The following is a 12791-nucleotide window of genomic DNA, read 5'->3' on the forward strand; positions in this document are numbered from 1 at the left end:
TTAAATTTCACAAATATTAGTTTCACACAAAAAAATAAGCATCTTACAAACACCGTAAGTTTTTTCATACATGAAAAAAAATATTTTTCAGATTTTTTAGGATAGATTTAAATTATTTCAAAAAAACCAATTTCACTAACTTAAAGAAACTAATTTCACTCAATTTAACCAAATAGTAAAAATCATTCAAAAAGCCCATTCCAGTCATTTCAAAAAACTAATTTAACTCAATTCAAAAACTTATTTAACTAACTTGAAACAATCAATTTTATTCTCTTGAAAAACTAGAAGTTCACTCGATTGAGTTCAGTCATTTTTAAAATTTATTTCACCCAATTCAAACAAATAATTCCACTTATGTCAAAACCATATTTCACATATTTAAATACTGGTCAAACTAAATTAGATAGTTCATTCATTTTCAAAAGGCGGATTCCCCTTATTTCAAAAAACTATTTTTGCTGAATTTGAAAAACTAGTTTCAATCATTTGATAATTTATATCACTCATTTCAAGAAACATAGTTCACTCATTTCAAAAACTGACTTAGACATTTTCCAATATTGATTTGACCCATTTGTACAATATTCGCTGAAATTCAACTACTACTAATGCGATGGGTCGACTAGTTATCAGAATATTATTCTCATCCTGTATTATCTTCAGGCAATCTGAAAACAATGCCCGAGCCAGGGACGACATTGTTGTTTGCTGCCATTGGGATGCTCTTCGGTCAGTTGGCGTACGTGGGGAGAAAGACTACAGAGAGAGAGAGATGGGGGCAATGCCTTTGAATGATCAAATGGCAAGGCATATATATAGTGAAAAATGGGATACGAACATCATTCGTGAGAAGTCAAAACATATTTGGTTTCACACTATTTTTGTGACCACATTACTATTTTGATATTTTTTTGTGTCACGTATTAGTGGCGCCGACCTCTATAAAGACGCCACAAAACTCAAGGCCACAACACTCTGCTGAATGTGATGCGGAAGTCTCCTTGTGTGGATTTCTGACCTTTAATTAAATACTAGCGGGGATACATATGCCAACGCTAGTCAAGACGCTCGTTGGCAGTGGGTAGATACTGATACGTCTCCGTCGTATCTATAATTTTTTATTGTTCCATGCCAATATTCTATAACTTTCATATACTTTTGGCAACTTTTTATACTATTTTTGGGACTAACATATTAATCCAGTGCCCAGTACCAGTTCCTGTTTGTTACATGTTTTATGTTTCACAGAATATCCATATGAAACGGAATCCAAACGGGATAAAAACGGACGGAGCTTATTTTTGGAATATTTGGAAAAATCCGGAAGAAAAATCCACGCGAGACGGTGCCCGAGGTGGCCACGAGGCAGGGGGGGCGCGCCCCTGACCCTCATGGGCCACCCGTAAGGCGGTTGATACCCTTCTTCAGCCGCAAGAAAGCTAATTTTCAGAAAAAAAATCACGGCGAAGGTTTCGATCCAATCGGAGTTACAGATCTCCATATATACCTGAAACGGTGAAAGGGCAATAGAACAGAACGCAGAAACAGAGAGAGACAGAGAGACATATCCAATCTCGGAGGGGCTCTCGCCCCTCCCATGCCATGGAGTCCAAGGACCAGAGAGGAAAACCTTCTCCCATCTAGGGAGGAGGTCAAGGAAGAAGAAGACGAAGGGGCCCCCTCTCCCCTTCTCTTCCGGTGGCGCCGAAACGCTGCCGTGGCCATCATCATCATCACCGCGATCTACACCAACACCTCCGCCATCTTCACCAACATCTCCATCACCTTCCCCCCTCTATCTACAGCGGTCCACTCTCTTGCAATCCGCTGTACCCTCTACTTGAACATGGTGCTTTATGCTTCATATTATTATCCAATGATGTGTTGCCATCCTATGATGTCTGAGTAGATTTTTGTTGTCCTATCGGTGGTTGATGAATTGCTATGATTGATTTAATTTGCTTGTGATTATATTGCTGTCCTTTGGTGCCCATCATTTGATTGCGCGCGTGGATCACACCCTAGGGTTAGTTGTATGTTGATAGGACTATGTATTGGAGGGCAAGAGTGACAGAAGCTTCAACCTAGCATAGAAATTGATGCATACGGGATTGAAAGGGGACCAATATACCTTAATGCTATGGTTGGGTTTTACCTTAATGAACATTAGTAGTTGCGGATGCTTGCTAATAGTTCCAATCATAAGTGCATAGAATTCCAAGTCAGGGATGGCATGCTAGCAGTGGCCTCTCCCACATAATACTTGCTATCGGTCTAGTAAAGTAGTCAATTGCTTAGGGGCAATTTCGCAACTCCTACCACCACTTTTCCACAATCGTTATATTTACTTTATTGCTTCTTTACTTACAACGGCCCCTACTTTTTATTTACATACTCTTTATTATCTTGCAAACCTATCCAACAATACCTACAAAGTACTTCTAGTTTCATACTTGTTCTAGGTAAAGCGAACGTTAAGCGTGCATAGAGTTGTATCGGTGGTCGATAGAACTTGAGGGAATATTTTCTTTGCCTTTAGCTACTCGTTGGGTTCGACACTCTTACTTATCGAAAACTGTTGCGATCCCCTATACTTGTGTGTTATCAAGAGATACCAGACGCCGCTAGTGGGCCAGGGACAAAGAACTTGTGGCGTTGGCGGCGGACGTGGAGATAAACGCCACTATTTATTAATATGTTAATGGCATTGGTGTGCATAGACACCACTACTATTTATGCTTGCTATGGTCCATGAACGATGGACCACAAGTATAGGGGATCAATTGTAGCCCTTTCGATAAGTTAGAGTATCGAACCCAACGAGGAGCAGAAGGAAATGACAAGCGGTTTTTAGTAAGGTAATTTCTGCAAGCACTGAAATTGTAGGTAACAGATAGTTTGATAGCAAAATAATTTTTAATGAGCAAGTAACGGTAATGGTAAATAAAGTGCATCACGTTAGCCCAATCCTTTTGTGGCAAATGACAGGCCAAAATGATCTCTTATAATAAGCAAAGCGTTTTTGAGACCATACGGGAATTTCATCTAGTCACTTTCATCATGTTGGTTTGATTCACGTTCGCTACTTTGATAATATGGTATGTGGGTGGACCGGTGCTTGGGTGCTATTCTAACTTGAACAAGCCTCCCACTTATGATTAACCCCCTCGCAAGCATCCGCAACTATGAGAAAAGTATTAAGATAAAATCTAACCATAGCATTAAACATATGGATCCAAATCAGTCCCTTACGAAATAGCACATAAACTAGGATATAAGCTTCTGTCACTCTAGCAACCCATCATGTAATAACTACTCCACAATGCATTCCCTTAGGCCCAAAGATGGTGAATTATCATGTAGTCGACGTTCACATAAAACCACTAAGGGAATCACAACATACATATCATCAAAATATCGAACGAATATCAAATTCACATGATTACTTGCAACATGACTTCTCCCGTGGCCTCAAGAACAAAAGTAACTACTCACAAATAATATTCATGCTCAAGATCAGAGGGGTATTAAATAGCATAATGGATCCGAACATAATCTTCCACCTAAAAATCATATAGCATCAACTACAAGATGTAATACACACTACTAGTCACCCACATGTACCAATCTGAGGTTCCGGTACAAAGATTGAACACAAGATATGAACTAGGGTTTTGAGATGAGATGGTGCTGTTGAAGATGTTGATGAAGATTGGACTCCCAAAGATGAGAGGGTTGTTGCTGATGATGATGGCTTCGATTTCCCCCTCCAGGAGGGAAGTTCCCCGGCGAAATCACTCCACCGGAGGGCAAAAGTGCTCCTGCCCAAATTCCGCCTCGACACGGCGGTGCTCCCTCCCAAAATTTCTCTCCTTATTTTTTTCTAGGTTAAAAGACCTTATATACTAGAAGATGGGCACCAGAGGTGGACCAGGCTGCCCACCACTCACCAGGGTGCGCCTGGGGGGGTTGGTGCGCCCTGGTGTCTTATGGACACCTAGCAGCCCCTCTCTGGTAGTTATTTTCTCCAATATTTATTATATATTCCAAAATAATTCTCTGTAAAATTTCAGCTCATTTGGAGATATGCAGAATAGGTATATCTGACATAGCTTTTTCAGGTCCAGAGTTCCAGCTGCCGGTATTCTCCCTCTTTGCGTAAACCTTGCATATTATGAGAGAAAAGGCATTAGAATTACTCCATAAAGTGTTATTATGCATAAAAATATTATAAATAAGAGTAGAAAAACATGATGCAAAATGGATGTATCAATGAATTACTAAGGTTTGTAGTACGGCACACACATGTAAGGAGCTGATGTTTGCGGCGCCTCGCGTATTTCCGACGTTGGTGCTATTTTGCCAGAATAGCGCCGACGTCCAAAAATGGTGATGCTCCACTAACGTATTATTCCTATAAGGTTTTTCTTACTAGTGCGCAGCGCAAAATCTGTCAAGAGAGAAATACTCATGTACATAGTGGTCCAACTTCAAGTTCCTGCTTTCCATGAGAAAAACTAGTGCACCCATGTTCCTCAAGTTTGCCCTATGTGTTGCCAGTCAAGACAAGTGCAGCCATGTTCATCAAGTTCCACAACAATTCTAAGATTCTTTTTGTCAGTATCCCTCACCTCAGCCATTGTATTAGACGACTTACATGTCTTCAAGTGACCATGTCCTCTACTTCTATTGTTTATTTTTTGAGTGGAAACAGGTAGCATCTCACCTTCAAGAAAGTATCCAATTGTTATCCTCTTGTTCATAAGTATCATAATTGTGTCTCTCAGTGTGATAGCTAACTCGTCAACGGACATGCTTCGTAGTTCTTAACCCAGTTACTGAATGACTTGAAGAGGATTTTATGAATGTAATCACACTTGATGTCAATATTAAATTTGCACCTCATGCACAACAATGAGTGATATGTGTTCAAATACTCACCAACACTTGGATCTGTTTCCAAGACCTTGTTCATGTGGTACTAAAAAGAAGTGTCCTTGTAAGCCTTAGTTGCTAGCCACATGTGACCAAAGACATCACTATGAAACCTTTTGACAAAGTTCTATATAAATATATTGTGAATGTACTTTCCTATCACTTTGAATCATCCATCTAACTCTTGTTCAATGCCTCATGAACTAAGTTATAAATTCACTATTAGTTGGGTCAATTATTTTATTTGGTCCCTTTTAAATAATAAGTTTTTACTAAGCATCACTCTCATTGAGGGGTTGCCGCAATCTTAGAGGACATTGAGCTAACTAGGACAAAAGGTGTCACAAACTCAATCTTAGGGGACCAAAAGTGAAATTTCCTATTCAAAAAAATACATGCACACACATGAGTGTTCCTCATAATCAGAGAGGATATACCATATGTTTTTGCATAATTTCCAATTTATATGGAGTGCATGCTGGCATTAAGTCCATAGAACATGACTATTTCTTCAGCCATATAGTTAGTTTCAACTGTTGTCACATTATTTGAAGATGACTATAGTATGAGAGTGAAACTGAACAAGGTGTAAGTAATTGGGCTGCCAATTTGTGCATTCTTTGCAACATCTAATCTTCATTAGGGATTCATGGACTTCGGTGATCTTCTTCTCACATTGAGATGACTGAGTGAGACTTTACCATCTCCTTGATCGTTTGAGCACAATCCATTCCATCCGTCTGAAAAATACAACTAGATTTATTTAAATAATATTAATGCCTGCTAATATTGACACAAAATATTGTGAAATATGTGCACACAAATATTAATGCACGTGTCCAACAAATTTCGGTGAATCAATTTTCAAGAACCCAACTTAATCATATTAATCCGTACTCAGAATATTGGATTACAATTTGTAATTCTTGTTTGTTCTCGATCGCTCGCGGATATTAAACCTTTGCGTCCAGGCTTGCCATGCCTTTGGCATCGTCGGTGACCTCTAGGGGATTGGTCTAGCGGTTTGCAAGACACACTGGCTAGTGTCCAGCATGGTCGGGTCGTCAAGGTTGATTTTTCGTTCAAAAGAAGTTTGTCACAACGAAATATCGAGATACCACTACCTCATATAAACAAATAACAAGAAAGATGTTGGTGTATCCTCTAGGAAGTTGTAGCCTAGCTAGATGACTTTTTCTAATGGGCACAAACCTTAGGATCAATCCCGACTCTTTTCCAAATTGAAGCATGAGAAAACCCCTAAGCGAGAACTCATTTAAATTGGCCCTAATTAACCATGGCCTAACACATGAGATAGCCCACCCAGTTTTTCTTTAAGAGATAATTCATTCCTAGGAAACACTAGCACCACATACGTGAAAAGAATGTGTTCACAATCACTATGCCACAATGCAAGCTCATGCAACTACATACATAGTAATATGAACTCACAACATGATCAAGCATAATTGTCAAATGTGATACACACCATGTTTTTGGTAATATTTTTAGAATAACGATCTAGCTATAGCGATTCATAAAAAATTGAAATCAACACCAACAACAATTATCTCTGATAGAAAAAAATATCTACCAAAATTCTTGTTAATTAGCCTACATCATTCGTTCCCTCTTTCGTAACTTGATGTTTTCCTATGTATTGCGATGACCTAGGCGCAAAATGCCAAGCCCACACAAGCTAGACTAAGTCCATATGTTTTGAAGAGCGTCAAGAGACACACACCACATGAAGAGAGAAGCTATAATCTTTGGAATGGGCCTTGTTCGGGGATGCGCACCTCACAAGACATGTTCTCAAACCCATTCTAAATTGACGAGGAATAAGATGAAAGCACGAAGTGGCAAGTTATGAGATTTGTGTCCATTATTAGACCACGGGAGTCATTCTAGGAGATCAGTGGAACGAGGAGACATTTATTCAACATGGCACCATCTCCACCACCAAAGCACACAAACCTAACAAATAATGTACCCCAGACTAAATATTAGATGATTCGTGGTTGTGTTGCCTCTTGTCTCTATATTAGGTATCAGAGACATAGGTAAATTTTGAAAATTTAAAGGTTGAACGATTCTTTGTTGGTGGTTAGGGTTTATTCGCAGCGTCTCTGTTAGACGATGCATGAAAAAAGTAGATCAGAATGTCTTTTAGGGTAAATCAAATTTGAAAATATTTTCCAAAACCTAATAATATTGGACTACAAGATTTTTACACAAACCTTGAACTCATGCCTAAAATTCATGTTTACTGTTATTTCTCAATGGGTTTTAAATAACTCATGTCTATTGCATAGAAAACATATATAACATATTCTTAATATGTGTGCCTATGTCATAATCGTCCAATGCCAAAAAGCCAAAAAGTGAAACACAAACATTTTGAATGGGGTTATAGAAAAATAAGATGACATGAAGATTCTCTTACTTTTCTGATGAAGTACAATACTCCCTCCATTCCATAATGTAGTGCGCCCACACCTTTCAAGATTCAACTTTGACCAGAAATTACACCAATAATACATAAATAACTTTACTAAAAAATTATACCTTTGAAAACTTCTTTCGAATACGAATTCAAAGTTATCTATCATGCTCTCACCATAGTCGCCCATGTTGGTTAAATTTATGGTCAAAGTTAAATCTCAAAAGCATGGCGCACTATATTATGGAATGGGGGGTGTTCCTTAAATAATATCATTTCCATTGATTGGCAACTATGTGACTTGTTTGCAGCAACTCTATGCTTGAGTGATTACTCTACACTTGTCCTTTGTCGGAAATCATATGAGGACACAAATAAAAAATACACTAGCACATGTCAATAGATCTGATATTGTGTTATAACATGTTGATGGGATGTTTCGTAGGACATGGACATAGACATGTCGAGCCAATAATATGAACACATGTTAGGAACATGGAGTTGGACAGGACCAACTTAAAACATAGCGGGGTTGTTTTCTAATTTTCTCTTGTAATGTGTAAGCTATGTCAATAGATACGATATTATCACATGTAATTGCGATGTCCTAGTGAATTACTTATGAGACACCAAATGCTACGATGTACTGGATCACTATAAAGTTTTCTTTCTTATTTTTCGTGAAGCATGTTCTATGGCGTGGTCAGTTAAGATGGGGTTTGTCAATCTCTGCAATGTGATAGATATCTCTAGGTCCGTGGGGTGGTCACAAGTTGTAATTCATGTCCGCACTGCTTAAATTACAGAGTTAACCTGATATAGTATTCCTAGTCATGTGATCGAGAAAGAGTGGTTCAACCTGAGCCTGAAAAATATTGTGGGGGGGGGGGGGAGGAATTTTCATGTAACATTGTTAATTAATGCTCATCTCTACCGTCTTTATGTCTCCTTCTAGGGGCATTTACCAACTAGTGACTGAGTAGGAATATTCCAATCATATCTAATAATGCAAGAGCCTAGGTTTATCACACTTAAGTGGTCGGAGCCTAATTTGGGCTAGTGTAGTCTATCCTGTTTCCTTCACCAGGCACATCAAGAATCCCAATGAACGTCTTAAAAAAATAGTGGACTTGCCATATGCCGCCATCAATCAGGTGGTGACCTGACCCTAAAGATTTCCAGAAAACTCGATGAAAGAGATAGGAGCAATCATTTTGTTCGGGAAATCTAGAGAACAATAGGATAAATTAATTAGAATGGAAAGGGGCAAATCATGGGTGGTTACCTCGATGAACATGTTGTGGACAATGTTGTCGGACACGACGGTCACACTTGCCGTGATGACATTGAGACAGAGCGACTCGAGCACCCCATACACCTTCGCCATGGCCTCCTGCGCTTTTCTATGTCTCACGTTAACCACTGCCAAATCCTCTGCCACCTGCGTCACCTCCAGCTGCACAACTTGTAAAGTTATATGTTTATTTAATGGTCATTCAATTGTATGATTTTCACAGTGTTGTTACATAAAGTTGCCCCACATTTTCCCTCTGTCCCAAATCTTCTCATTGTCTAAGACATGGTGCATGCATAAACATAAGTTCTAGAAATAATTGATCAAAATAATATCTATCTTTTGTGCATTTCAATACTTCTTTACAAGCCTATTGAGATTTTCAATAGAAATACTAGATTCAGAGTGGGTTAGTACTTGATTTAATTATTCTAGAATTCTCCTACCAAACCCTGCATTAGGAGTGTCTATTCAATTGATTCTCTTAATATGATTGCATGTTAATACTATGTTGGTACCACATTTCAGGTAAATACCATAACAAGCGAAGTCAATTAGAGTACCAACTTGCTAATATACATGTTTTATGTGTGTGGTCCACAAATGTGGCCTTCTCCCTCTCATCATTTTCTTCTCATTTCACATGGTAGATTCACATAATTCGTATATCTAGCAATGCCACTAGCTCAAGTGATGAATCAAAGATCGATGTGACGAATACATGCTTGCCAATAAGTACATGACTATAACGACATGCACACAACAACCTAACTTTTGTGAGATATTTGTAAAAGTGAAACTAAAACTAATGGCATTTCAATAGTTTAACTCTTTAAAAAAGTGATTTCAATTTTTAACTATTCATAAAAGGTGATTTCAATAGTTTCGGTATTTCAAAATGCAAAACTAACACCGTGTTAAAAAATATTTAATGTTGTTGTTTCAAATAATGATATCAAAGTTGCACTATTAAAATGGTTAAAAGAAAATTTCCAAAAGGTGATTTCAATTATTTCACTATTTAAAACATGATTTTAATTGTTTCATTATTTCAAAATGTGATTTCAAATTGTCTCACCATTCCAAAAATTACTGAAACTTAACTATGATACCTTCTGAACCAGCTTATTTCAGTTATACACACGGGGAAATAAGCATATTGATAAATATTATATTCCCATTTCAGTTAAATTTCACAAATATTAGTTTCACACAAAAAATAAGCATCTTACAAACACCGTAAGTTTTTTCATACATGAAAAAAAAATATTTTTCAGATTTTTTAGGATAGATTTAAATTATTTCAAAAAAACCAATTTCACTAACTTAAAGAAACTAATTTCACTCAATTTAACCAAATAGTAAAAATCATTCAAAAAGCCCATTCCAGTCATTTCAAAAAACTAATTTAACTCAATTCAAAAACTTATTTAACTAACTTGAAACAATCAATTTTATTCTCTTGAAAAACTAGAAGTTCACTCGATTGAGTTCAGTCATTTTTAAAATTTATTTCACCCAATTCAAACAAATAATTCCACTTATGTCAAAACCATATTTCACATATTTAAATACTGGTCAAACTAAATTAGATAGTTCATTCATTTTCAAAAGGCGGATTCCCCTTATTTCAAAAAACTATTTTTGCTGAATTTGAAAAACTAGTTTCAATCATTTGATAATTTATATCACTCATTTCAAGAAACATAGTTCACTCATTTCAAAAACTGACTTAGACATTTTCCAATATTGATTTGACCCATTTAAAAAATTAATTTCTACAATAAAAAACACTTGATGCATTTCAAAAATCTGATTTTTCTCATTTAAAAATTGGTTTCACTCATTATAGTAACATATTTTTCTCATTTCAAAAAATTGATTTAACTTGGTTAAAAAAACTAATTTCATATTTCACTTTCAGTTATATTTCACAAATAACAGTTTCACACAATGAAATAAGCAGCTTCACAAACAAAATATGGATCTTATGTACGAAAATCATATTTTTTTGTATATTTTAAATAATCAATTTGACAAATTGAACTGGAACAACTTAAACTAAACTTGTTTGAAATACATTGGCAATTGGTATGTTCCGAAGATCTTATATCTAGAGTTCCTGTTCAAGAATTCATCCGATTAACCAGTTAACTTGCCGATTAATCCCTACTCATAGTGTCCCCGAGTAGCCAATTACCCGATAAATTGTCCGATTAATTGATTAGATGACCGATTAGCCTATTAATCCCATACTCACCAGCCGACCGAGCAGCTACCAGTTAACGATTTCCTCAACAATGTTCAAACATATAAAAAAAATCATGTTTTTTTGGTTTTAAGGTTATGAATATCCTAAATGATCAAAAGTAAATAAAAGTGATGGATTATGAGAGGGTGAGAGGAGAGATAATTTAGAGACAGGGCATGTCCTAGTCTGTAGTTGAGTGAAAAGAGAGAGACAACTGTCTATATATGAAAAAAATCAATTTCACATTTTTGAAAGAACCATCTACAAAAGTACATGATTTTATCATGAAATAACCATCAATTTCACATGATGGGCGGGCATGTCCTCGCTCGCCATGTCTATAGAGTATAAAAGTACATGATTTTTTGTACAAGCTAGCCACATAAAAACGTGTTTCATGATGAAATTTAACACAGATCTCGTATACATCTATAAGTACTTGTGTATCTTTTCAGATTTTTTGAAACTTAATAGGTTGATTTTTGAATGCTTGAAAATAGAGCCCAAGCGCAAAAAATCCACTCTGGCAGTCTCGCTTTGCTATCACATATCTCTCTCACCTCATTCTTATTCCTAACTCCCTTTCAGCCGTCAGCGACAGATGAAGTTATAATTACCTCGAGGATTTGGACCGGATGCGGGGAAGGGGAACAGATGGAGGAGGCGGAGGTAGTCCGTGGCGGGGAGCCGACGCCGTCGTCCACGGTCGAGTCCGCCTGGACCACGGCGGCGCAGCCATCTGTTCCAGGGGCGGCGAGAATCTGGCGCTCCTGCTCCTGCAGCTCCTCGATGTAGGCGATGGCGTCCTGGATGATGGACGCCTTGTTCATCTAACGCCCGGAACAGAAACAGGATCAAATTAGACCGCAGCATAAACACGCACACAAAAGTGTTCTTCCCGTAGTGGTCCGTAAATGAAACCTTGGTGATGTTTGGAACGACGCCGCGAATGGCGTAGAGCTTCTCGTTGAGCCTCCTGCGCCGGTCCCTCTCGTTGAGCATGTTCCTGCCAGCCCACCTCCTCGTCAGCCCCGAGTTGGCGCCGTCCGGCGAGCTAGTTGAGTCGCCGTGCTCGTACAGACAGGACAGAGAGTCCTCAGCTGGCAGGTGCATGCTGCAAGAATCCATCCAACTCCAACGGTTACTTAAGGGTACTAGGCACGAAAGATGGATTAGAACTGTCACCGCAAGATCAAGAAGCAGATCGAGTGGGCTACGGTGTTCATGCTAGCTGCATGCAGACTCACCTATCTGCGTCGCAGAGCTCGAAGAAGCTAGGCGTCTCCCAAGAGAAATCCAAGCTCATCTCCATGTCGGACTCCATTGCTCTCTCTCTCTCTCTCTCTCTCTCTCTCTCTCTCTCTCTCTCTCTCTCTCTCTCTCTCTCTCCCCCTCCCTCCCTCTGATATTTATTCTCGTGCCTGTGTCTGTTCTACGTCGCTGGGTAGCGGGGCCATGCATGCATGGGCTGACGTGGCGACCGAGCCCACCATATCCGGATGACACCTGGCGGCCTGCCGCCCAGCAATTGGCTGGTTTTCTAGTTTCGGATTGCCTCCCCGTAAATTACAGATCAAATCTCAAACCGTGCGTTGATATCACCGTTTAACGTGGGTCCATGCACTTTGGCGCCTCGCGTGGCCAACCAAGCACCGCTCGGCTCAAGCAAGAAAAGTCCCAATACATTCAGACATTCTCCTGTCACTTTTAAAAGAAGATAAATAAAGATATTTGCGCACGCATTCTGCAATAATATTCCGTAAAAGGAAAAAACAAACAGCACGAGCATCGCCCATTTAGAGCATCTACAACTGCAACCGGAATTGCATAATTCGGCTCCCTATACATCAGCGGACACGCCCGCG

The 12791-nt window shown here is 38.6% G+C and overlaps 1 protein-coding gene across 5 annotated transcripts; it reads right to left on the bottom strand.

Moving 5' to 3' along the window:
• Window positions 1-3672: 3672 nt before the first annotated feature.
• Window positions 3673-12323, bottom strand: LOC125511532 (transcription factor BHLH6). Of its 5 annotated transcripts, none has more exons than XM_048676927.2 (6): window positions 12174-12323; window positions 11848-12040; window positions 11544-11756; window positions 8667-8837; window positions 7385-7437; window positions 4200-5678 (listed from the first exon to the last, which is right to left on the bottom strand). In XM_048676927.2, the coding sequence occupies exons 1-6, from the start codon at window positions 12248-12250 to the stop codon at window positions 5636-5638; spliced, it is 750 nt and encodes a 249-aa protein (XP_048532884.1). In that variant the 5' UTR covers window positions 12251-12323; the 3' UTR covers window positions 4200-5635. The 5 variants fall into 5 exon arrangements, with proteins under 5 accessions (XP_087378428.1, XP_048532884.1, XP_048532881.2 ...); XM_048676924.2 differs by having other exon boundaries at window positions 7385-7451; XM_087522302.1 differs by lacking the exons at window positions 4200-5678; window positions 7385-7437 and adding an exon at window positions 3673-4167.
• Window positions 12324-12791: the final 468 nt, after the last annotated feature.

The sequence above is a fragment of the Triticum urartu genome, chromosome 5A (genome assembly GCF_056163025.1).
Source record: "Triticum urartu cultivar PI428250 chromosome 5A, HENAU_Tu73, whole genome shotgun sequence".
Classification (NCBI taxonomy): Eukaryota; Viridiplantae; Streptophyta; class Magnoliopsida; order Poales; family Poaceae; genus Triticum; species Triticum urartu.